Source organism: Telopea speciosissima, chromosome 11 (assembly GCF_018873765.1).
Source record: "Telopea speciosissima isolate NSW1024214 ecotype Mountain lineage chromosome 11, Tspe_v1, whole genome shotgun sequence".
NCBI classification, from domain to species: Eukaryota; Viridiplantae; Streptophyta; class Magnoliopsida; order Proteales; family Proteaceae; genus Telopea; species Telopea speciosissima.
In genome coordinates, this window is record NC_057926.1 from 40,537,929 (window position 1) to 40,562,143 (window position 24,215).

General features: G+C 40.7%; 1 protein-coding gene across 1 annotated transcript; it reads left to right on the forward strand.

The window, feature by feature from the left end:
- Positions 1-24,215, forward strand: LOC122644606. Its single transcript, XM_043837986.1, has 7 exons — positions 1-250; positions 11,456-11,588; positions 21,731-21,816; positions 21,914-21,992; positions 22,080-22,189; positions 22,343-22,407; positions 23,875-24,215. The coding sequence occupies exons 1-7, from the start codon at positions 83-85 to the stop codon at positions 23,966-23,968; spliced, it is 735 nt and encodes a 244-aa protein (XP_043693921.1). The 5' UTR covers positions 1-82; the 3' UTR covers positions 23,969-24,215.

Genomic DNA, 24,215 nt, shown 5'->3' on the forward strand with positions numbered 1-24,215 from the left:
ACCAAAACAGAGGAGGTAATAGGAAATCTCAGTTGTAGTTTGTTCTTCTCAATCCCAATTCAAACGAGTTTCTGTCAAATTGATGTTAGCGGAGATTGAAGAGAACTTCTTGTTGGTGACGCCGGGAGCAGATGCTATAACTATCGACATGGCGGAGAATTGTAGCAGTTGCAGAGAGGAGGTGGAGATCACCCTCAAAATCATAGGGCCTGCCCGTCCCTCTCGTCTACGAGTTCCTTCTCCTATCAAAGTAAGCCCATCTGTCCACATCCCTCTATCTCTATCTCTTTCTAAAGTTTGAAAACAGTTGACAAGGAGAAATCAAATTCACATATTCAGATTGCCTTTGATGAGGAATTTATTATTTTGTGATCGATTTAGCTCGAAAAGGAGGATTTTTTTCTCAAAAAATCAACTGATGGAGTTGCCGTTTCTTTGTATGACGATCAGTAAATCTATATGAATTGTCATTTTCTTTGGTTCAACTGTTAAGGATCTTTCTGGGTCTCAGCCATGTGCTACCAATCTTAACATGAATTCTAGGATATAATGGTTAACTAGTTTCGAGAAACAGATAAGAAATCCCGGCACAGTGGTATCTTGATACAATTTAGCTTATCCCTATAATGTAGTCCTAGATAGACAAAGGGTCTACTAGGAGCCAAGTAACCAGGACCTTTCAAACTACTGGCTGATTGGGCAGGTTTGAGGGTTTAGGTCAAAGTTAGGGTTAGGTCTAGGGTAATGGGAGTAAGTCTTATATGGTAATGATAGGCAGGTTTATAGGAGTCTAATGAACTAGGTTTAATGAGGTTTGAATGAAAATTTAGAAATCAGAAAATTAGGGTTTCGGGTTTTGGGGTTTGGGAAAGAGGGGGGTGATGGAATTTAGGGTTTAGATGTGGATTTAGGACTAGGGCGTTAGGTCAAGTCTTCTAGGGGTTAAGAAGGACACTCGGCCAAGGTTTGGTGGTTAACTGATGGCTGGAAGTGATGGATCTGTATTTTAGGGTTTGGGGAATTAATGAGGGGATGAGGTGAATTAGGGTTTTAATGATGGGTTTAAGGTAGAAGCTAGGATCGTATGGAGGGCTTACTGTGGGGATGTTGTGGGTGAAATTTGATTGAATTCTAATGGTGGAATAAGGCTGGACAGATTGAAGATGAACTAGGGTTTAGTGGATCTATTAAGATCAATGGAGGGGATGATATTGAGGATCGATGGGCTTAGGTTAGAGGATTAGAAGAAGAAGGTTGATGGCTGAAATAGTAAACTACTTACTGGAGTTACAGGTCTTCAATGGCAGCAGCTTTGAAGATAGAAAATAGAGCCTCCCAATCGACAAGATGCAAGGAGTCGATTGGAGATCCACCAATCCCTTCACCTTTATAAAGTCTACAAGGTAGCACTCACAATGGAGCAAGGCAGCAGCAGTAGCAGCAATAGCAGAAAGCTTGATTATTATTGAAAATTTGAAGTGTGGGGGAGCCTCCCACATTGAGCTTTATTTATAATATGAAGGCCAATGGACAAACACCTAATCAACTTAGGAATTTGAATCCTAAAGCTGGAATCCTATTACAAAACAAATCATTCCCTCACATAAATCGTGGAGGGGGTGGGACACCTTAATTAAAAGCTAATAACTTAAAAGATCCCCTAACAACCAATAGAAATAAGTCACCTAACAACCAGTAGGAATAAATCACTTAAATTGGACCATATTCTGAACCGGTTCAATTGAAGTTTACAAAATTAGACTAAGTATGAAAAATAAACTAAGCATGGAAACTTGCAAAATAAAACTAAGGCTCCAACAATCGGCACTAATCTTAGGGCTGTTTCTTCTTCTTGCGGATGCTTGGACGTGCATCAGCTCTCCCCGGCTTAAAAGCATTCTTCTCCGATGAATGGGTAAAGGCCATGTAACTTTCATACAACTCAGGGTCAAGCTTCTTGAAATCATCTGCATGGATCCATATACTGTCCTGGAGTGGGCGACCTTTCCACTTGATGAGGAAGGAATGGTAACCTGTGCCATGTCGAGTGGTCTTGTGCATGTCATTTAGAACCTCCTCGATCACATCTTCAGTAGGTGGCTTGAGTTGGGGCAGCCTCAGCATTTGTTCAGAGTCGCCATCGTCTGAGTGATGTCCCACATATAGGTAAAGATCAGCCACATTAAACACATTGCTTATGCCCATATCAGCAGGCAATTCTAGAACATAAGCATTAGGGCCAATACATTTCAGTACTTTGTATGGGCCCATCTTCTTCGGGTGGAGCTTGCTGTTAACACCTGGCTGGTGTCTCTCTGGATTAACTTTGACCATGATCATGTCTCTAGGCTTGAACTCAACATATCAGCGATGCTTATCAGTTGTAGCCTTGTATTGATCAGTGCTGAGTGCTATTCTTCGTCGAACATCTGTATGCACCTCAGTGATGTGGTGTAGGAACTCATCTGCTTCTATGCTGACCCTAGCTTGAGGGGGTAGAAGAACAAGATCAATGGGACGTTTGGGCTGAATCCCAAGTAAAATTTTGAAAGGAGTGCGTCCAGTGGTCCTGTTCACAGAGCTATTGTATGCAAATTCAACAATGTCAAGTATGGAGGGCCATGTCTTCTCATAATCTCTGACCAAACACCTCAATAAGTTACCAAGACTTTTGTTTACCACCTCTGTTTGCCTGGCAGTTTGTGAATGGAAGGCAGTAGAAAACAACAGCTTGGTATTAGTCTTCATCCATAGTTTCTTCCAGAAGTAACTCATGAACTTCACGTCCCTGTCAGAAACTATAGTGCTTGGTAGCCCATGGATGCAAATTATTTCCTTGAAAAACAACTTGGCAATGTGGGAAGCATCAAGTGTTTTTCGACAAGGAATAAAGTGAGCCATCTTGGTGAATCGATGAACAACAACCATGATGGAGTCATACCTCTCATGAGTAGGTGGTAGCCCAAGAACAAAATCCATGCTAAGGTCAACCCAGGGTTGGTAAGGAATCGGCAATGGTGAGTAGAGACCCGTGTTTTGCTTGTCACCCTTAGCTAGCTGACAAACTCGGCATCTCCTGATTACATGCTCCACATCCTTGGCCAAGTGAGGCCAATAATACCGATTAAGTCACCTGTATGATGGTCTTGCCCTTCCCAAAGTGTCCTTCCAAACCTCCTCCATGTAACTCCCGTATGATGTGATGGCGTAGGGAAGAGTCAGTTATACACAGCAGTGTTCCTAAGAACAGATAACCATCGTGTAGGGCATAGGTGTTGTCCACCCTGCTTCAAATCAGCATAGGACAGTAAAGTCCTTGTTACTAGCATACTCATCACGAATCTGCTTGATGCTAAGTGCATGGGCTGAGAAAGTGTTTAAAGTCAGTATTTTTCTACTCAGTGCATCAGCCGTTGTGTTCTCCTTTCCTGACTTGTACTTCAAAGCAAAATTGAACTCCTATAAGTATGCAACCCACTTGGCGTGCCGGTTGCTAATGGACATCTGAGAGTGGAGGTGCTTGAGTGCCTCATGGTCCGTGTACAGAACAAACTCCTTACCAATAAGGTAATGTCTTCAATGGCGCAACACTTGAACAACAACATAAAGTTCAAGGTCGTAAGTCGAGTACCTCCGCTTGGCATCATTGAGTTTCTCATTGCAGAAAGCAATAGGGTGCCCTACTCTACATCAAAACTCCTCCTAGACCAATATGAAAAGCATCTGTAACAAATATTTGATCAAAATTTGGTAGGCGTAACACTGGAGCTTCAGTCATCTTCTTCTTAATTACTTGGAAAGCTTTGTTGGCGGCTAATGTCCATTCAAACTTTCCTTTGCTTTGCTTGGTGCATGTAACAGAAATAAAAAGAAAAAGACTGATCAGAAGAAGAGGATGAAGGAGAGGGAAGATGAGAGAAGAGCCTGCCAGAGATGGAGCAGTCTCGGTTGTGAGAGATACTCCTCTCATGCAGGAAATATATTAATAATCTTTCTAAATATGTTTCCTAATTTAAGGAAATAGAATTACAATCTTTCTAAATATGTTTCCTAATTTAAGGAAACAGAATTACATCTAATAACTGAAATAAGGAAAGAGAATAAGAACAAAATAAGAAAGACTACAGCTCACTACAGTTGGCCTATGGACTGGATAGCTGTATCCATGACTTATGTACCCCCACGGTACATTAAGTCATGGACCCCCATACATATTTAATATATTTAACACTCCCTCTCAAGCTGGAGCATACAAATCACCCAAGCCCAGTTTGCTGAGATTGTTCCGAAAGGTCGGCCCAAACAAGGGCTTTGTAAACATATCACCCAACTGATTTGCAAAAGAAGTAAATGGAGTAGTAATCAGCTTCTTCATAACCGCATCTCTCACAAAATGGCAATCCACTTTAATGTGCTTTGTACGCTCATGAAACACTGGATTCTTGGCTATATAGATAGCAGCTTGATTGTCACAAAACATCTTCATAGGAGGAACTGAAAAACCCATCTCCTGAAGGAGATTATGAAGCCACATTAACTCGGCAATTGTATGAGCCATTGCTCTATATTTAGCTTCTGCACTAGACTTAGATACAGTAGCCTGCTTCTTACTCCGCCAAGTTACTAGATTTCCTCCAACAAAAGTACAATATCCAGTAGTAGAACGCCGGTCACTGTCAGAACCAGCCCAATCAGCATTGGAAAATCCAACAAGATCAACACTATTACGTGGCCGATAGATAAGGCCTTTCCCTGGAGCACCCTTTAAATACCTCAAGATGCGACAGGCTGCCTCCCAATGTATTTTCTTTGGAGCATGTATAAACTGGCTAACTACTCCAACAGCAAAGGAAATGTCAGGGCGAGTGACAGTCAAATAAATAAGCTTCCCAACAAGTCTTCTATATTGGTGTACGTCATCAAAGTTATCCCCATCATCTTTGCCAAACTTCTGATGAGGATCCATGGGAGTATCGGCTGGTTTAGAAGCTAACATGTCATTGTCAGATAGTAGGTCTAACATATACTTTCGCTGTGATAGACTAATACCCTTTTTACTCCGGAGGACTTCAATGCCAAGAAAATAACTAAGGTGACCCAGATCCTTCATCTAAAACTGCTTGTGTAGATAGGATTTGACATCTGCAATGCCAGACTCATCATTACCAGATATGATAATGTCATCAACATACACCACAAGTACCACCAGCTTGGAACTTTGGCGACGGATGAAAACTGAATGATCCAAATAACATTGGGAAAAACCACATTGTGTCATAACACTGCTAAATTTGTCAAACCACGTCCTTGGGGACTGCTTCAAACCATAGATAGCCTTTGCCAGCTTGCATACACGTGCAACATTCTCCCCCTGAGCAATATACCCCGGAGGTTGCTCCATATAAACTTCCTCCTGGAGATCACCATAGAGGAATGCATTCTTGATATCCATCTGATAAAGAGGCCAATTCAGATTAACAGCAATAGATATAAGAACTCGAACAGAATTTAGACGAGCCACGGGAGAGAAGGTCTTAAAGTAGTCAACTCCATAGGTCTGGGTATAGCCTTTAGCAACAAGACGAGCCTTAAGTCGCTTAACGGATCCATCTGGGTTATATTTAATAGTGTATACCCAGCGACAACGAACCAAATCCTTACCGGGAGGCAAATCCACCAATGTCCATGTCTGACGAGATAATAAAGCATCCATTTCCACATCCATAGCACCCTTCCAACCAGGGTGAGAAAGTGCCTCCTTGTGAGTTTTGGAACAAAAGATGAGGACAAGGAGAAAGCAACATTACGAAAGGGCAAGGGAAGATGAGAAATTCCAACATAGTCCTCAATAGGATAGACAGGACGAGTAGTACAAGAACGAGTACCTTTCCTTTTAGCAATGGGTAAGTCTGGTGAAGGAACTTCAGCCGGTGCAACATTGGTGGAAGGTAGAGCAAGAGCCTGTACTGTAGCAGATGGAATTGTAGCCTTGCGCCGTTTGTAAACCTGTAAAGGAGGTGTAGCTTCAGGGTCCAAAACAGGAAGAGGAACCACAGATGGAATAGGTGGAGTGGGTTTAGGAAACATATCCTCACTAGGTGAGGAAGGAGGAGAGTAATAAGGAGTGCCCTCAAAGAAAGTAACATCAGCGCTAACAAAGTGCCTATGAGAAATAGGGTCATAACACCTGTAACCTTTCGGAGTCCTGGAATAACCAAGAAAAACACACTTGATAGCACGAGGAGATAATTTGTCAATATTTTGGTGCAAAATATGGACAAAACAAACACTCCCAAAGACACGCGGTGAAAGAGGAAACAAGGATTTAGTAGGAAATAAAATAGCAAAAGGAGTTTTATTGGACAGAACAGAAGAAGGCATTCGGTTAATAAGAAAACAGGCAGTAAGAACTGCATCACACCAAAAATACTTAGGCACATGCATGTGATTCATAAGAGAATGTGCGACTTCCAACAAATGCCTATTTTTCCGTTCACCCACCCCGTTTTGCTGGGGGGTGTAGGAACAGTTGGTTTGATGAATAATCCCACGTTCAGAACACAAGGTAGAAATGTCATTTTGCATATATTCTAAAGCATTATCAGACCGAAATACCTTAATACGAACATTAAACTGATTTTGAACTTCATTAACATAATTGTGAAAGACAGATAAAAATTCAGACCGATCTTTTAATAAATAAACCCAAGTTAAACGAGAGTGATCATCAACAAAAGTAGTAAAATATGAAACTCCTAACCTATTTTTGACACGACAGGGACCCCAAATATCATAATGAACTAAAGAAAATAAAGAACTACTCCTAGGCTCAGTACGAGGTGGAAAAGAAGTGCGATGGTGCTTCCCCAATTCACATGCTTCACAGGAAAGATGAGTTAAAGAGGAACAACTTGGGATCATAATTTTCAGCTTAGGTAAGGACAGATGGCCTAGCCGAACATGCCACTGATGAGAAGTGGGATGAGTAGATGCAGTAGCAGCAGTGGAAGGTCCAGTTCCATCCAAATAGTAGAGGCCGGCCTGCTCAAGCCCGCCACCAATCGTCGACCCGGTCTGAAGATCTTGAAACACACAATAAGATGAATAGAAGGCTACAGAACAGTTCAGGTGCTTGGTAAGTTGACTCACAGATAATAAACTTAATGGTAATTGAGGAACATGCAAGACAGATGATAAAGTGATGTTAGGAGTAGGAGAAACTGTACCATGACCACTAATAGCAGTAGAAGAGCCATTAGCAAGAAGAACAGGGTTGGAATTAGTAAGTGTGGACAAAGAAGAAAACATACCCGACTTACCAGTCATATGGGAGGAAGCCCCTGAATCAATAATCCAAGGGGTAGAAACTGATGTGGAAGAAAAAAGAGCAGATGTACCTGTGATGGCTACGGTAGCTTTGGATGGAGAACTAGATGTCTCAAGCAATTGCACACGCTTGAGAAGTTGATGATAATCGTCCCGAGACAAAGACATGGTGGGAGGAGCCCCAGGTAAAGACGAGGAGGGTGCCTCACTAGGTACCACAACAGCAGAAGCTTGATCAATAGCAGCATTGGCAACCTCATTTGCCCAATCCGGACGGCCGTGCTTAACCCAACAAGTATCAATAGTGTGGTTGGGCTTATTGCAAAAGGTACAATGACGGGCAGCTTTATCAACAAACTGACCGACAGATCCATGACCACCATTCCCTCGGCCACGACCACGGCCCTGGCTACGACCCTTACCAGAGGAGAAGGACCCTCGGCCCCAGCTAGCAACAAATGCAGAAGAATCCTTTTCAGAGGATGAATCATTCTTGGGTGCAGAAGACAGGCGCTGAAGACGACCAAATGTCTCATTCAAGGAAGGCACCTGTTCTCCAGTAAGTAACTGGCTTTTTACAGACTGATACTGAGGATGAAGGTTAGCAATAAACAATGCCACATGAAAGTCAGATTTTTGTTGTTTTAATACCTCGGCATCAGTAGTAAAGGGCTGATACACTTGAAGTTCCTCAATAAGTCCCTTAAAACTGCCAAAGAATTCACTGAGAGACCTATCCCCTTGCTTTTGTGTAAACAGTTTCTCATATATTTCATAAATGCAAGACACATTCTTGCCCTGGGAATATGTCTCACGAAGATCAGTCCATACTCCTTTGGCTATGGAGTGATACATAACATTAGAAGCAATGGCTGGTTCCATACTGTTCCATAACCAGATTTTAACAGTGGAGTTATCACGCATCCAAGTAGTGTAGGCAGCAGTGGAAGTCTTATCTTTAGGGTCATAAGAAGGAGGATCTTCAGTGAGATGCTGGACCTTATCCTTGGCATACAGATAGGTTTGTACAGCTTGTACCCATAGAGTGTAATTAGAAATCCCAGCCAGCTTAACACCAGTAATAGGTAGATGAATATGGTCCACAGTAGCTTTAGTCTCTTCCATAATATTAAACCCAAAAAGGAATAACAGGCAGTGAAGCAGTAACAGCAAGAGAAGGACCAGTTATCAAGGCTCAAGAGGAATATGGAATCCACAACAAGTTGTATACATGCAGAATACAAAGCAGAACTGGCAGCCAGTAAAATAGCTATCGAGAAGCCCAAAACAGGGATGAAAACTGGTTTTGATACAAATTAGAATAACATCACCTGATATAGATATCGAAGAATGCTTTTGGGAAGATAAATAAAAGCCCAGAAGCTCAGACCAAGAAGCCAACAGCTTCAGCAGTTATAGAGAATATAGTAGTCCCAGAAATCTTGGAAAAAACAGAGTATCGCAGGTCAAAAAAAAACCTGTAGTCCTTCAGGAGCAGCAATAGGAGAACTCAAAAAGTCTCAAAACTCTGATCGAGTGACACATATATGCAGCAAAATAGAACCCTCCAGGTTGGAGTAGTACATCTGGTGGAATGAAGAGATCCACAAAAAAAACTTGTATGCAGAATCCTTCACTCGATCCTTAGAGCATCAGTCAGCCCTTGTAGGGAATGTATGCAGAATCAATCCTTACACAGCACATGATCTTCAGACATAGTATATGATAGCAGTACAGTCCTAGTTTGCTTGCGTAATCATCAACTAGGACATCATGTAGATAGGTAGCATAGGCTGCTGCAGCCAAGAAGGAGGAGGAGGGAATCTAACTTGATCAAACCAGAATTGTAGAAAGAACAACCAGGATTTAATCAAGCTCTGATACCATGTAACAGAAATAAAAAGAAAAAGACTGATCAGAAGAAGAGGATGAAGGAGAGGGAAGATGAGAGAAGAGCCTGCTAGAGATGGAGCAGTCTCGGTTGTGAGAGATGCTCCTCTCATGCAGGAAATATATTAAATAATCTTTCTAAATATGTTTCCTAATTTAAGGAAACAGAATTATAATCTTTCTAAATATGTTTCCTAATTTAAGGAAACAGAATTGCATCTAATAACTGAAATAAGGAAAGAGAATAAGAACAAAATAAGAAGACTACAGCTGGCAGACTACAGCTCACTACAGCTGGCCTATGGACTGGATAGCTGTATCCATGACTTATGTACCCCCACGGTACATTAAGTCATGGACCCCCATACATATTTAATATATTTAATAGTGCACTAGGTAATGGGGGCCATTATTGCACTGAAATTGCGAACAAATCGCCTGTAGAATGATGCCAGCCCATGAAAACTTCTAACCTCAGTGAATGTCTTCGGAATAGGCCACTCAACAATGCTTCGCACCTTCTCCGGATCAGCTTTAACACTCTTTGAAGACACAATAAATCCAAGGAAAATAACCTTGGGCAGCATGAATGAACACTTCTTCAAGTTGATGTATAGCTTTTCCTACCTGAGTACCTTTAGTACTTGCTTCAAGTGGTCAATATGCTCACCTGGTTGTTTACTGTACACCAAAATATCGTCAAAGTAAACAACCGGAAATTTACCAATGAAAGGACGAAGTATCTGTGTCATGACTCTTATGAAAGTGCTGGGTGCATTCATCAAACCAAAAAGCATGACCTTCCATTAGAATAATCCATCCTTGGTCTTGAAAGTTGTCTTCCATTCGTCTCCAGGTCGGATACGAATCTGATGATAACCACTTCGAAGATCAATCTTGGAGAAGATCATAGAGCCGGACAGCATGTCTAACATATTATCAAGTCTTGGGATTGGAAACCTGTACTTGATGGTAATCTTGTTCATGGCCCTGCTGTCCACACACATACGCCACGAGCCATCCTTCTTTGAAGTCAATAAGGCTGGAACAGCACAAGGACTTAGGCTCTCTTCAATAAACTCCTTTTGGAGCAGCTCTCCAACTTGTTTCTTGAGCTCTTCATGCTCTGTAGGGCCAAGTCTGTAGGTGGGCAGATTAGGCAAAATAGAACCAGGCACCAAATCAATGGCATGTTGAATATCTTTCAGTGGAGGTAATTCGTTTGGCGGCTCTTCGGGTACCACATCAGATAAATGGTTGGTTGGTGGTGAAGACTTATGTGAACTTTGAATCCTAACTACCTGCTTAACTATGGGACCTGAAGTCCTAGGCAAATGTGAAGAATGTATTATTTTCACTTAGTGTCTCTTGATTATCTGTAAGAGGAAGTAGTATCAAATTCTAGCATTGTTGGTGTTTACCTTTTTATTCATATCTAGAATCCAAATGGTTCTTTGTTTTCTTTTGGATCTGTAACTCTAATTGTATTGATAAACTGTTGATGTTGCATTTCCATTTTCAATTGGTTCAAGTGAGCCTTGTTAAAGTTAATTGAGGAGATCCTACATTTTAACTGATCAGATCCTACATAGTTTAATCAACCATGTGCTTTAGCCTTTAGTATCTCATGTGTCAATGTTTCACACCCTATAGAAGTATTCAATAATGGATGTTAAGCGACAATCAAGATGAAATCTGTAAATTGACTGCCTGACCTGCTTGTATGGCCCTGTTATGGTGTTAGAAGTCACGTTCTTTTAAGTTTTATCTCAGTCTTGTAGGTAAGGAATCCTTTCTCAATGATTTTCAAGCCCAATTGCAGGTTTCTATGCTCCTGTTTGATGTCTTCTAGTGGTTTTTCTGACTGGCCAAGATTACTTTCATCTTCTGCCCTATTGTGACCTAGACCCCTAAATTCCAGATTCTGTCTCATTGCTTCTTTATTTTACATACTTCTTTTCAAAAAAATAAAAATTAAAAAGGACTTTGTGCTGTTTTTGGCAGTGATTTTCTTTCTATGTTACAATCACATTTTTTCATAGGAACTCCCTGGTTCACATTTTATTTGTTTCTCTTTTTGGATGAGTTGCATTTCATTCTTGAGTAAAAAATAGCGATGGCAATGGGCTTGGGTTTACTTGGCCTCGCATGTAAGCGTAAGTTCACTAGGTTTTTTTTTTTCAAATGATAAGGAGGTGATCTCATGTTGCAAAAATCCATTTGGTTGGACCATATTCAGGTGCTTGATTTGAGAAACTTGATTTCCAAGAATTGCCAATTGCCAATTGATCATTTGAAGCTTATCTTGCGAGGGGAGATACTCTATGACAGCAAAAATGGGGATGATGTGTCCCTCCGGCTCAGTGATGGAGGTATTTTTCACTTTCAAACTATTAGTAACTTTGTATGCTCTATATTAATGTTTTACCAAATGCAAAACTGTTGATATTCATTGAACCTTTAAAAAAAAGTATGTGTGTTTTTGGGGGGGGGGGGGCATATGACATTGTTATTTTTTTCACAGAGAAGCTTCAAATTTAGTCGAGCATATTTGCAACCCCCCCTCAGGTTACTTTATTATGGATTTGTCGCAATGGGAGAAATATTATTTCTTGTTTAATTTAATATAAAACTTAATCACATCCGTACAAGCTCCAATAAGTTGGTCAGTCGAAGTTATCCATGTAGGATGAGGGAGTTTCCTTTTCCAAAAATTTTGATTTTTATTATATACTATAATCAGAGGTGCATGTGCAATGCCAAGGTAATCACACTGCTGCTTTAGGACTTGCAATACCATGAAAATTGTACTGGGCCTATTGGCATTATAATTTGACATGATATAGTGTATGGCAAAAGGTTTTGTGCACGGTCGCGCACAAAACTATTGTATGGGGAGTGGGGGCAATGGTTCCATCGAAATACCAAAACCACCCCTATTAACGAATCGTCGACATAGTTGTCAAGGAGTCCAGGCGCCTTGGTCGCCTTGGGCATCTAGGCTAGCGCCTTGTTTGTGTCACCTTGATTTTGGACCCTCTCCAATGCGTTGGGGCGCCCAGATGCCGTGACAACTATGATCGTCGATGGGCCCGTCCCTCCCATGCACAAATCCCTTCCCCTAGTGCAATATAAACTTTGAATATGATTGGTGCCAAAGAATGTATATTATTTAGGTTAGTCCCTATTGGCAGATGTGATGTTACTGAAGGAGACAATGACAACTTTTGAGGATATTATTCAGTCCATGAAATTTTTTCTTTGTAATTGGCTTCTTGATATAATATTGGGTGGGTTGACCCTATAAAGGCTTTTAGAGAGTCTGATTGGCTTAGCGGCAGTGTTGAACTATTTTTGTCGGTGGGGAATTCGTTCATAGACTTTGACAACTTTCTTTGTGGACAGTATTCACATCCGGTTTTAAGACTTTGTTTCCCATATAATGTGCACTTCTATATTACTCTTTTACAGAAATGTGAATTACTTGTATTTGACTATTCCTTTTGGATTATAAGTCCATTACTTTTTGACAATTTTCTTCTTTATGTTCTCAAGTAAGAGAATATGAATGTTATATTATAGATTTGGGAAAAGGTTCTCTGAGAAAACGGGGTAAAAAGGAACCTACCACGCCAGCATATTTTTAATCGTAGGATTGAGCATGTTTAAAAAACAGCCATTGGTTTTTGTAGGTCCTTATAAGAGCTAATTGTATGCAGTGAGTATCTGACAAATACGTGTTTGTTGCAAAACGAGTTCTATCTGGCACTGAAAAAGAACACTTGAGTATCTCGATTCTCACATTCTCTCTCTGCAATCTGGCGATGCCATGAATCAACAAGGATGTAGCTCTCTGATGCAGATCTGAAGGTCTATCGCAGGAGATCCAAAAGAGGCCAGCCTAGCGTGGCCTACAGGCCTAGTGTGTTTAGCATTTTAATTTCTGTCTTACATTAGTTTCTTTAATGTTTTAAGTTAGTTCTCCTTTGTTTAAGTGTTCAAGTTGGCCTAAATGGGCTTATTTAGTGGAAGTAAGCCTTTCGGTTGGATTATGTATTTGTTGAGCCTTTGATCCCATGGGTTTTTATTGTAATGGGCCACTTTAATGGGCCTATAATCAGGGTAGAGGCTAGGCATACGGGATTACTTAGTTAAGTATTTTTATTTTTTTATTTTAATTGTTATTAAGTGTTTTAGTTAGGCTGGGTTAGGATTCTATAAGTCCAGTCTTCTTCTTCTTTTGTGGATGAATAAAAAATTCATTACCAAAAGAGAGAAAAAAGGGGGGGGGGGAGAACAAACAATCGAGAACCAAATACAAGGCCAGCTTACAAAAGGAATAGCTAGGGCCTGCAAAAGAGGAGGTGGGGAGCCCCAATTAATTACAACACACTAAATAGGGAAAAGCCGGGCCAAAACTGCAACCAAACCTATCCTCGACAAAGCACACTATCCAGAAGAATAAGGATCCGAAGTGCCACGACAGAGGGCATGGCCTCTGATATCTATGCTTAGAGGCATAATCTTCTCTATACTGGACAAGGAATAGGCTATGTAGGGCCGCTTCTTAGGTTAAGGAGGGCAGCTAGTACCACGTCGATGGTAAGCACGAAGGGAGGGGAGACAAGGGACGATAGGCAGATGGAGGTGATCAGGTAGGGCCTTAGGCTGGGGCTCAATAGGGGATAACCCTGCAGCAGAGGGGTGGGCCTGAGAAGGGCGGGCCAGGCTAGAGGGGTCAGAGGAAGAAGACAAAGGGCCAAAGGTGATATAAGAGGGAATAAATGGGCCGGGAATAGGAACTGGCCCATTTAGGGCAGTAGAATTTGAAGGTGGAAGGGGGGGTGGGCAGCGAAGGAAAAGAGAGAGTGGGCCCACCCGAGAGGTATTAGTGGTAAGAGGTGAGAGAGTGGGGTGAGTGGATCGAGAGTATTCAGAAGAAGTGACTGGAAGAGGTAAGGAGGGAAAGAAGGAAAGGCGAGAGGATGGCGACTTTTCAGAAGAAGCATTCATCGCAGAGGGCTGAAGATGGCGACTTGTCGGGGGCTTAGCAGATTGGGGGTTTTTGAGGTCCAGTCTCATTTTGAGTCAGTTTCCTAGTCAATTTAGGTTACCTTATTAGTTAAGGATTGGGTTAGGCCTTTCCTTTTTTGTGTCAGAGTTTGCTTTTGAGTTTTCTATATAACATAGTTGTCAAGGCGCCTAGGCGAACCAAGGCGATTGGGGGGGGGGGGGTGTGTTCAAAAACCAAGGCGACACCAGAAGTCAAGGCGTGACAAAAGCGCCTGGACGCCATGACAACTATGCAATATAAGTTTGTTAGGGGGTTCAACATTGCAAACAAATTTGATTAATGAAAAGCTCTGTCTTTGTTGCTCTTCTTCTCCAATGGTGAAGAAACCCTGTGTCTGATCAAGGAGTCCTTGTGTTTGATCAAGACTGGTAGGTGTTGATCCATCCAACCACCTTGCGATGTGAAGCCCGGGTGTTTCTCTTATTGCTCTTCTCCTTCCTTCAATCTTTTCCTCCATTAACAAGTAAGTATTGCTCTGAGCTTTCTGCAATTCCTAATCTGATCAGGAATTCATATACAATTGTTTTTTGCGTGAATTTGAGTTAGGAGAATCTAGCCATTAGATTATCTTCAAATTTTGATAAGTTGTTCTTTAACATAAAAAAATCAGTTGAGCAGAATTTGGTCTAGATCAGACCTGTTGATCTGGAGTTATACTGAAATCTCTATTTCACCCTCATCTCTTAACCTGAATTTTGTCCTTTTGAATACTTATCGATTAACTGGTTTTACTACTCTGTTGCTGAGATTTATAATATATATTCAGGATCAATTGATCTGTCTATCCTTCTCTTCTGAATTCTGTTTTGAGTGGTGAAATTACTGTTCTACCCCTCTCCGAGTCCAACTAGGATTGCTTCATATATTTTGATTCAACCCTTGGATCGACCTAAGATTTGCAGCAAGTGTTCATCCCTATATTTGTTGAACTTGATTTAAGTTTGATGGTCATCTGCATAGTTGTCAAGATGTCACCTAGGCGTCCAGCCACCATGGACACCTTGGTCGCCTTGATTTTGGACCCTCTCCAATGCCTTGGGTCGCCTAGACACCGTGACAACTATGGTCATCTGACCATCAGATTTGCTTCTATTAATTAATCTCCTAATCTGGACTTTTACTCTCTGAGAAAAGGTTATATTGGTACTGTTTTGATCCTTCAAATACTGTACTACATTACTCCCTCACGTACATTCTTCTGGTATTCTCTCTGCTCTCTAATGTTTCTTCTCCCCAGTATCTGTTCCTTGTGCCCTCTCTCTCTCTCTCTCTCTCTCCATTCCTCTTTTTCATCATTCTCCCTCACTTCATCTCTCTGGCCCCTTCTCCTTCTGATGCAGATTCATCACTGAAATAGGCTTGTTTTATTAGGAATAGGTCTAGGGTTGGGTTCTATACATGTTGGGCCTTTGATCCCATGGGTTTTCTATGTAATAGGCCACTTTTTTGGGCCTAAAATATGAGTAATCAGGTTGCATACGGGATTCCTTAGTTTTATTTTTATGTAATTAGTGGTCATGTGATCACTTAAGTGATCATGTGACTTGGTTAAGTGGTCATGTGACAACTTAAGTTGAGTTGGATTAGGACTCTATAAGTTCAGCCATGGTTTTTTAATCTATTTCCTTTGTTATTCACTTTCCTAGTTAGTTTAGGTGACCTAATAGATTAAGGATTGATTTAAGCCTTTCCATTTTAGTGGAGTCTATTTTTGAGTTTTTTCTATAAGGTTGAAGGGGGGCAAGTATTGGTACACGGATTTTTATATTAATGAAAGCTTTTGCTGCTCTTCTTCTCCATTGAATATTTTTGTCTTGTGTTTGATCAAGGCTGGTGGGATCGGTGTTTGATCTGATTGACACCTTGCGGTGGGAAGCCCTGGTGGTTCGTTGGTGGGATTGGTGTTTGATTCAATCGACACCTTGCGGTGTGAAGCCCGAGTGGTTCTTTTGAAGCTCTCCTTCAAGTTCTTTGAAGATCTCCTTGAAGTTCTAGTTAAAGATCTAATTGTTATTCAAGTTTCATCCTCAAACAAGCTGCTGCCAAGAGTAATCTGCTACTACAGTAAGTTTGAGACATCCCCATCCCCATCCTTCTTCTTCTAATCCTCTACAATCCCAATCCTACTCTGCTGCCAAGAGTAATATGCTACTACAAAACTCGATCTCCCTTGCTGCCCATCCCAACCATTGAAACCCTAATTCCCCCCCATCTCAAATCAAAACTCAAAACCCTAATTTCTGCCCAGCCCAAACCAACTGTTAGACCAGGCTACAAATCTGACCAATTATCCCTCATATTCATCCTAAGAAAACCATTCAAGTTTGGTTAACTTCAGTCCAGCCAAACCCTAGAAATCCTTTCGCAATTTGCACACCCGAATATTGTTCTCCCCCTGAGCTACATACCCTGGAGGTTGCTCCATATAAACCTCCTCATGAAGATCACCATATAAAAAGGCATTTTTTATATCCAACTGAAACAACGGCCAATCAAAGTTGACAGCCATAGAGAGATAAGTAAACGAACGAAGTTCAGCCGAGCCACAGAGGAGAAGGTCTCGAAATAGTCAACACCATAAGTTTGTGTATACCCCTTGGCAACCAGACGGGCTTTGAGCTGCTCAACAGAACCATCAGGAAGGTATTTGATAGTATATACCCAACGACACTTAACAAGATCCTTACCAGGGGTAAATCTACTAAACTCCAAGTATGACGACATAAAAGAGCATCCATTTCCACATCCATGGCCGTTTTCCAACTAGGAATGCAAAGGGCCTCAATATAATTTTTGGGGATAGTGGTAGTAGATAAAGATAAGGCAAAATTATGGATGAAGGATGGTAAATGTGATAAGGAGACATATTTATCAATAGAGTACACAACATTGGACTTTTGGGTGCAAAAACGTGTACCTTTGCGTAAAGCGACTGGCAAGTCAGCAGAGGAAGAAGGAGGCAGAGCTTCACTAGAGGAAGAAGCTGGTAGAGGTGGAGCAGGTGGAACCGCATCCTGTGGAATTGGCCTAGTCCGTTGCTGATATACCTGTAAAGATCGACTCAGGTGGAAGGTCATCAGAAAAAGGGACTAAGGCAGGTATAGGAGGAGGTGAAACAACAGACCACTCATCGGTAGAGACCGAGGGAGGGGACGGAAAGTAAGAGTTGCCCTCAAAGAAGGTGACATCCGCACTAACAAAATACCGGTAGGACACAGGGTCATAACACTTATACCCCTTCTGGGTACCGGAATATGCAAGAAAAATGCACTTAGTGGCCCGAGGAGAAACTTTGTCAGATGTGACATGTAGCTTTTGAACAAAACAGACACACCCAAAAACACGAGTTGGTAAACGAAAAACTGGCTAACCAGGAAAAACAATAGAAAATGGGGACTTGTCAGTAAGGACAGAGGAAGGCATGTGATTAATAAAATAACAAGCAGTGAGCACCCCTTCACACCAAAATTGCTTGGGAGCATGCATATGGACCATTATAGTACGTGCTACCTCAAGTAAATGCTTATTCTTGCGTTTTGCCACCCCATTTTGTTGTGGGGTGTAAGAACAACTAGTTTGATGAATCATACCTCGGGCTACCCAAAAGTCGAAAATCCTATGTTGGACATATTCCAAAGCATTATCAGAGCGAAAAGCTTTAATAGACATGCCAAACCGAGTTTTTATTTCATTGTAAAAATTTGGGAATACAGAGACAAGCTTGGAACGATCCTTCAACAAGTACAACCATGTAAGACATGAGTAGGTCATCCACAAAAGTAACAAAATACATAAATCCACTCTTATTCTTGACACGACAAGAACCCCAAATGTCCAAATGAACCAAAGAAAACAAAGAACTACGGGCCACAAAGCGAGTAGGGAAGGATGCACGGTGATGCTTTCCCAACTCACAGGCTTCACACTCTAATCTAGACAAGGACTTAAAAGAAGGAAATAATAACTTCAACCTAGCTAAAGACAAATGACCTAACCGACAGTGCCACTGGAAAGGAATTACTCCACCAACAGATGCAGCAATGACTAAAAAGACGTAGCAACACCATAATTAAGATAGTACATGCCTTCCTTTTCACACCCTCCACCAATCGTCTTCCTTGTGTGAAGGTCCTGAAAAACACAATGGGTAGGATAGAATGTCACAGAACAATGTAAAACTTTAGTTAGTTGACTTACAGAAAGAAGATTCAAGGTTAGTTTAGGAATATGCAACACAGAGGAGAGATTAATGGAGGAAGTAAGAGATACTGTACCATGCCCAGACACATGGGTAGAAGAACCATTAGCAAGTAAAACAAAGGACAATGGGTTAGTATGGGAGAAGGATTGAAATAACGACGACTCACTAGTCATATTAGTAGAAGCTCCAGAGTCAATGATCCAAGGTGGAGTAGTAGTAGAAAAGAAGGCAGGTGTACCTGCACGAGCCAGAGTAGCAGAGGATGATGAGGGTCCTATTGATCATCACGATGTGGAGTTGTAGTAGAACTGCCACCCGTTATTGGAACATGTGGAGAATCACTAAAGGAACCACCATCATGACCACCATCTGGTACTGAGCCGACTGAGTTACCCAATCTGCCTTAACATGCTTCTTCCAACAGTAATCAACCGTGTGGCCCAATTTGCTGCAATGAGAACACTTCCGAGCAGGTCTGTTACCAGATGGACCAGTAATACCTCGACCACCACCACCACGACCTCCCCCTGAGCCACGGCCATGGTCACCACGACCAGCAGTAAAAGCAGAGTTATCCTTAGGAGAAGGGTCAGTCTTCACAGGAGAAACAATACGCTGCAGACGAGAGTATGTCTGCAAGTGTGGGAATTGTCTCGCCAGCAAGAATATGGCCCTTGACCTTTTGTAAATCTGAATCCAGTCCAGTCAATATTTTGAAACAAAGAACTCATTCCGCTGAGCCTTCAGTTTGTCTATGTCAGTAGTAAGAGGCTGGAAAACATTTAATTCCTCAACAAGACCTTTAAAAAGTGCTGTAGTAGTCCTGAGGAGACTTGCCAGACTGGCGAAGCTGAAAGAACTTCTCATAATAATCATAAACTCGGTTCATGTTCTTCTCCTAGGAATAAGTGTCCTTCAAATCATCCTAGACTCCCTTGGCAGTAGTGTGAAACATCACATTAGCAGCTATATCAGGCTCCATGCTGTTCCACAACCAGATCAGAATAATGGCATTCTCTTGCAACCAATCCTCATAATCACTAGAATCAGAAGCAGGAGGGTCTGTGGTAATAAACTTTAACTTCTTTTTCGCCATAATATAGACTTTCACAGCTTGAGCCCACAGTAAATAGTGGGAAATTCCTTTGAGCTTGATGGAAGTTATAGTCACATTCATTGTATCAGTGGAAGGAGCAGCAGTAGAGATTAGGTTGCAGGGTTTTGCAACCAGCCCAAATCGATGAGCAATAAGAGCAAGGTAACGAATCAGAAAATCTTCAATCAATCAGCAAATGTAGCACCCCAATAAAGTCCTAATATGCACCAGCAAGAAGAGCAAGAATCCAACCTCCAGGAGAATCAATATGGCCACAGGGTTTTAGAAAACCCAAATCGATAGACAAAAAATGGGGGTAGAGAATAAGGTCTTCAAGCTGTCAAACTGAGAAGAAAACCATACTAGAAAATTGTTGGAATGATGAACCAGCAACGAAAAACATCATCCAATCAAAAAATCACAAAGTCGGTCTCAAGAGCTCCAAAACCCTGACAGATCGATGTCATCAAACTAGAAGGAAATTGATCTGATCTTCAAGTAGCACCAAGACACCAAGGCACCATAAAAATGGTCTAATAGCCACAATACCAGATCAATTAATGGAGAATCAGCAGCAACCACAAGGAGAGGTGAAAAGCACCATTGATCCCAGTAAGAGAACCAGAATTCTTCAATCGAAACTCGACAAGAACTTCTTCAGATCAACAACCAGAGAACACCATAAAAAAAATTTGTGCAATTAGCACCCCATTCATGTTAATGGAGGCCTTAATCCATCACAACCAGTACCAGCAAAGGTGGCTGCACACCACAAGTAATCCAGAAACCGAGAAGGGAAATCAGCAGAAGACGATGGGAGAAAACCCTTATACTGATTGGGATGGCTTTGATACCATGTTGCAGACCAGGAACGACCTAATCAGTAGAAGAGTAGAGAGAAGAAGAAAGGAGAAGAGCACAAGCTGCCGAGAAGGTTGGGAAGGGCAGCCTACGATAGAATTGTGTGTTACTATCGCAGCTCCCTTACCCTTATATATAATAATAATCAAAATCCAAAACTGGTAAGTTAGTTAGGGGTTTTACTATTTACCCCTAACTACTTATAAATTACAATCTAATAACAAGAGGAAAAGAAAATAACATAAAAACCTAAACCGCACAACTTATGACCATATTACCCCTAATCTCAACACTTTTAATAATTAAAACCCTCTTAACTCCCTTTTCCCATATTACCCTCCTCGTGTGTCATTATACCCTCTTATCCTTATTTTGTTTCCTGTTCCAAGTTTACCCTCCCATCACTTATACATTACATTCCTTGCTTGTTTCCTTTCTCTTAACTTGAGCTTCTACTAAATTACAGTACTGCCATCCTTTGTTACTTCCCTTTACTAAATGCTTCATTGGTATAGAAATCACATAGTTACCATTACTTGTACAAATTGAACCGGTACTATCTTGGGTAGACCCATAAGCGAACCCAATCGGGTTTTGGTGACTCGGGTTCCATAGCATAGGTTAAGGAAGTGGTCGAAATGTAGCTGGATATAGCTTCAGCTGAATTGGGTTTAATGCTGAGCTGAGTAGGCAGCCTATCGCCTTCCCCTGGTAGACTCCATATTGACAAAACGATTTCCACTCGAAGGATCTAATGGATGAGGGGAAGGCTAGATAGTTTAGTTAGCAAAAGATTTGATGATACTTATGGGCCAGATAGAATGACATGGCATAGTTAGGATTAATGTAAGAAGGCTCAAATAATTTGGATAATATTTGGACGCACTGCTACGATTATGGGTTTGATTATGCAAATGGTAAAAACTAGAGTTAAGGTACTAAAATTAGATGATGGATTCATCATAGTTAGCAATTCATAAATTCAGCTGTTGCACCATATCTGGGTAAGTGGGTTCTAATATCAACTAGATGTCTTGGATATTTTTTCCAATTGAGGACGAATGAGAAATTGCAAATTTGCAATTAATATTTTATAGCCTAGACATTATACCATGTCTAAATGAGAAGGATTTTAGATTTTGTAGATTATCTGTTATATTCCCAAATTAATTTCTGTAAACTTTGACGTGGTTTCCAAAAGAAAAAGATTAGGTGTAAGAAAGACAGTAGCCATTGTTTTGTTTGAGATTTGAGTTAAATGCCTTTTTCCTGTATTCCTCAGATTCCCTGATAGTAGCTGTTAAACCAAAGCCTCCTGCTAAAAATGTTCAAAACGGCTTTGATGACGATGATGAAGATGATGATCTGGTTAGAATCAATTCATTTAATCCATCTAACTCAACTTTCTTTCTGTTTGTGCTTTAATAATGAAGAATTTTCTTCTTTATCTTCAATAAATATTCAGAAGTTTCAGATTCCAGAATCAGCAAGTTGGTGGAAAAAGAGGCTTTTCTCTTTCCTTCATGACAAGTTGAAGTTGCCTTGTAAGCATCTGCTTGAATTGTAGCCTATGTCTGCTAAAAAATTCAATTCCAGATTAAATAACAAGTTTGCATCTCCAATATTGATAGACGTCCTGTTGGTGGCGATTTTTTCCATCAGTCTAAAGGCATGGGCTGTTATCATTTTATGGTTTGCACTGGCCCCTGTTGCACACAGATGGGATCTTGGACCTTTATATGTGAGTAGACTAATTTCTTTGACAAGGAAAATGACCATAGGCTCATTATTTCAACACACTCCCTCCCCTCAAGTCCCCAACAACCAAAAAAAAAGATTTTTTTTTGGGTAGAACCTGGGTTCCATGACTTGTTGCTTGTGTTGTTTCTTGCAGATACTTGGGACTGGGTTTTGTATTATTCTCTTTAATCTTGGGCAGCGGCAACATGGTGACCTCAGGTGATCGCTTAATTTGGACCAGTTCACCCAGTAATTGTTGATGTGTTAGTTTTAGACTGGATATGATTTGAGAAACAAACACTCCTGCCCTAGTGGTCAAAATAAATAATTAGTTTATAAATACCAAAGAGAAAATGCAATTCTATTATCTTATTGATTGTAGAGCTAATATTTCTTTAATTTATAACTTTTTTTTGCTTATCTAATCACTCTACATATTATCTGCATTAAATCAGAAAAAAATAATCAAGCAGAGCATGAAATAGATCAGGTTAGATGAGGTTTCATTTAAGCACAATTCATATACTGAGATCCTAGGTATGAATATGTAAAATGGCCACTGATGCTAGAAACATAATTAATTTTTCCCAAAATCTTGGACTCAGATATATATTAGTATCCTTACCAATCTCTTAATTCCTTGCTTTGGCTTTACTTTTTCTAGATAATTATGTCCCACTGTTTTTTTTTTTGTTTTTTTTTTTTTCCTCTTTTGCTATTCACAGTATTTCAAATTAAATGGAAACTCTAATTTTTAGGTTTCTTATTGTACAATTTGTTATATATATTGCCCGAAGTAATACCAAAGATGTAGTCTTAACTGTTCACGCACCACCCACTGCCACCAGCGATATCAAACAAGCCTGTTGAAGTATCCAGATAAGTTATGGGTCTGGGTTGGGTATACATATAGCAGGCAGAGTTAGGTGGTCAAATCTGGTTCAAGCAGATGCTTTCTACATTTGAATATTTGATAGGGGGTGAGTAGGAATGGGTATCAACAATACCATACCAACCTTAAAAGATTGCAAAGCCATAACCAACCTGACATGATGGACATGCATAGGGCCCCTAATTGTACTTCGTAACTTGGCTGGGTACTCACAGACTGAGACAGGTCAGGGAAGGTACCATGGGTTTTTGAAGCACTATCCTGACCCTTCCCTGTAGCTTTAACCAGCGCCATTGCCATCCCTAGAGGTGAGCATGTAATATTCAATTCTGGGTGTTTTTTTTGATTTACTAGTGAGATTCAGTTACGAGTTAACAAGTAATGTTGGGTCCAGATTTGGACCACCATAATTCATTTCATCAAACCCATTTCACAGCTTATATATCCTATACCAGATTTGGACCACCATAATGCATTCCTCATCTAACTCATTTAATAGCTTATATATCCTATGTCAGACTGCACACATTTTCTAATGCTGGTGGTACACACACACACACACACACGCACACATGCATTTTCTAATGCTGGTGTTTATTTTCCTTGTTCATATTTTCTCATTGTCATTTTATTGACCTTCATGTTAATTCTTTCTAGCAGTGAATACCTGATTTTCTCTTCACTTGTTTTGAGCCAGTAGATATTTAAATATTGAGCAAAAGAAATTAAGTACTTAATATCTCCTAACAATCTCAAGGACCGATAGTTACTAGTTATCTTTTGTTTTTCTGCAGTGCATATTCAATCTTCAATGAAGATTTCAGAGAGCTTCCTGGTACACTGAATGCAGATCGTATTGACAGAGACGTACGGGCAGGTCAGTTTTGAACCTCTTGGAAGCTTTACACAGTTAGGAGCTCTATGAACTGCATCGGCGTGAGGGAGATAATGACTTCTGAAGAGTTTTCACTGATGTGTTGTAGTTCTCCAAAATGATTCCCATCTCCCCCCCCCCCCCCCACATCTTTTGCATTTTGTTTGTTTTCTTGTTTTGTAAATACACATTCTCAATATGAAGCACACTAACACTGTATGCATTTGTATTTAAGGTAGAAGGGTACAAAAAGGCATGTCA

Excerpts from the sequence above, each read along its gene's own strand:
- LOC122644606 (XM_043837986.1), top strand. The coding sequence starts at position 83 with ATGTTAGCGGAGATTGAAGAGAACTTCTTGTTGGTGACGCCGGGAGCA. Across the intron at positions 21,817-21,913 it reads ATGATGAAGATGATGATCTG|AAGTTTCAGATTCCAGAATC; the intron begins GTTAGAATCAAT and ends ATAAATATTCAG. Across the intron at positions 22,408-23,874 it reads CGGCAACATGGTGACCTCAG|TGCATATTCAATCTTCAATG; the intron begins GTGATCGCTTAA and ends GTTTTTCTGCAG.